Source organism: Bombyx mandarina, chromosome 22 (genome assembly GCF_030267445.1).
Source record: "Bombyx mandarina strain Sakado chromosome 22, ASM3026744v2".
NCBI lineage: Eukaryota > Metazoa > Arthropoda > Insecta > Lepidoptera > Bombycidae > Bombyx > Bombyx mandarina.
This window is the reverse complement of record NC_143228.1, coordinates 6,157,895-6,160,627: the sequence shown is the minus strand read 5'-3', so window position 1 is coordinate 6,160,627 and position 2,733 is coordinate 6,157,895. Positions and strand designations below refer to the sequence as shown.

The 2,733-nt window shown below is 36.0% G+C and overlaps 1 protein-coding gene across 1 annotated transcript; it reads left to right on the top strand.

The window, feature by feature from the left end:
- Positions 1 to 616: 616 nt before the first annotated feature.
- CPR123 (cuticular protein RR-2 motif 123) lies at positions 617 to 2,492 on the top strand. Its single transcript, XM_028174394.2, has 4 exons — positions 617 to 897; positions 971 to 1,564; positions 1,737 to 1,903; positions 2,219 to 2,492. Exons 1-4 carry the CDS (start codon positions 733 to 735, stop codon positions 2,286 to 2,288), a joined length of 996 nt encoding a protein of 331 aa, XP_028030195.2. The 5' UTR covers positions 617 to 732; the 3' UTR covers positions 2,289 to 2,492.
- The last annotated feature ends 241 nt before the right edge of the window (positions 2,493 to 2,733 follow it).

Here is a 2,733-nt window from a genome sequence, read left to right as displayed (position 1 = left end):
AACGAAAAAAAAAACGTTTTCTTGTATACCTATATATGTACAGACTAATCTTTCAAATGTTTGATAAAATTAATTAATTCAGATATAGCTTAAAGTTAGGAATATCAATGAATTATAGTAATAGACCATCAGATAAAATGAGGAACAGTATAGGCAGAATACAATGGTAATTGCAACAATTTTTCACTTGAACTAAAATATATGATGAGGATGTATCAAGTATAGTGCTAACCTAAGTTAGTGCTTTCACTCAATTAACATATTACTCAAACCATTTATTCAATTGTTGCCTTAAGTTACGTATTACTAAAACATTTTTTTCTATAAAAATAAAATTCTAAATTAATAATAGTCTTTGCAAACTATTTTAAATTTAATTTATTTTATAAAAATAGATTAAACGGTGACTGTAACTTTCTAACTCTTCATCTCTTAAACATAAAATATGCAAAGATGCTAAAAAATTAACAATTATTTTGCAATTTTCGTCATAATTTAAAAGTGAAATCGGTTTAGATTTAAAAGTGTATGTCGAGGAAACAATCAAACCGACTTAGAATACAAATTACAGTGGATTTCTCTCTACAGATTTATGCCATTTTTGGATATCTAATTTAGAGTCTAGGCTGGTTTTATAGATCTAACTACATTATTAATCAGAGCATCCGCAAAAAAGAGCTCTGCACCAGTTAATGGACTGACAACCTTCACATTGGTTATATAAATTACGTCATGAAGCCGGCGCGCGTGTTGGGTTACAAACATAACGCCCCAAGCGGTAGCAAATCTATTCAATACTCTCTCGTAACGTCTCCAGTATATATTGAGCTAATGACTATGTTAATTCATCAGTTCCACCGCGGAAGTCGAGGAAGAAAGAACAACATGCTAGCTAAAGTTAGTCTCTGGAAATATAAATCGTACTTTTGATTCAGTTAGAACTTCACTAACAATTTTTTTTTGGTTGCAGATCTTAGTGATCGCCGTCGCCGTGGCAGTGGTTTCCTGTCAAGAGAAACCGTATCATCTGAAGAAGCTTTTTCAACAAAAACAAGCCAAGGAATACAAGCATCGCCCTTACGAGCACATTCATCCATCGTTTCCTTTAAAGTCCTTCCAAGAACCTGCACCCATCAGTGAAGAGCAGTACCAAGAAGCTCAAGCTAGTCCCGCTGAACAAGCTTACGAAAAGCCGCAAGAGAGCTACCCTCCTGCCTACTCTTCTCAGAGCATCATCCATCATGCTGCAAGCGGTCAGCAAGATTCCCAAGAGAACAGCGGTGAACGTGGGATTTATCAATACGTGCAGGAGCAAAACGAAGATGTGAAAGTACGCCAACCAACCACTCATAAATACCAAGGAGTACACTACCCGGTGCATTATCCTGATCCCGTACAACACGAGGCTCCTGCGGCAAAACCAGTATACAAGCCCCAAGCTCATTACACTCGGCCGCAGGAAGGCTTTAGCTTCCACCGTGGAGTTCATCTTGAACAAGCCCCTGTCTATCAGCAGACCGAAGGACATGCTCACGAATCACACGATGAACCCATTGACTATTACGTAAGTGTTTTATAATAGAATTTAAACGACTTAATTTCCGAATTCCAATTTCATGGCAACTTTCCACTCATTTAATCGTAGCACGAACTCATCCGTTTCAAACGATACGATAAATTCTATTGTCGGCGCATATAAATAAGGCGTTTTATGTAAATTCACTTTTACTGTCTAGGCCTACCCTAAATATCAATATGAGTACAAAGTTGAGGACCCTCACACCGGAGACAACAAGTTCCAACACGAGATCCGTGATGGTGACGTCGTGAAGGGCGTGTACGGTCTTCACGAGGCTGATGGCTCAGTTAGGACTGTTGAATACAGTTCAGACAAGCACAAAGGGTGAGTTCTTGAATTTTGATACCAAATTGTAACAATTGTCATTCCAATTGTTCTTTATATGATTAGTTGAATTTAAAATCCAACTGATTAATTGACTGCCGATGCCAATAAGCATTATAGTGTGAATGTCTAGTTCACTCTTTACCATTCATCGGAATGCAAGAGGAATTGGAACGTAAGAAATAAGCTGTGTGGTTTGGTATCCGTGCGTGTCCATGTACGTAACAAAACACATTTTTAAATTAACTAAGCCAACCAGATCTAATTTCATGAAAATTATCATGAATTTTTCTTTAAATTTGATTTCATTTGCAGATTCAGCGCCATTGTCAAGCATTCAGCACCTGGTCAACACGTTCACATTGAGAGTCATCATGACAACTAAATTATTAGTCGAAGAGTGATATTGTGTATTCTTGTACTAAAATTACTTAAAATTTGTTGCCGTTTTGTTGTTACTACATGTGTATATCAAGTTAGAAACATAATAAAGCTTATTTATTAATAACTCGTTGTGGTTTTTCATAAGAATCCCAAATTGTTATAAATATAAAAACATTTGCATGAAACGATTTTTTAAAAAAGAAAAATAGAGTTTACTAAATCGTTTTAAACACATATTAAAAGTATTACTGGTTTTAAAAATTGACCAGTTTGATTAGAATTGAATGGATTCCAATCAGTTGGACCGTATGCTTGCAATAAGACATTCTGAATAAGATCGTTAGTATTTAGATCCACGTAAAGTATTACTTAGGGCGGTTGGGTTTTGTGTTTTTTTTTCCTACCAAAGCTGGTAACCTAGGGGCTATGCCAGCGTAACCGGACAA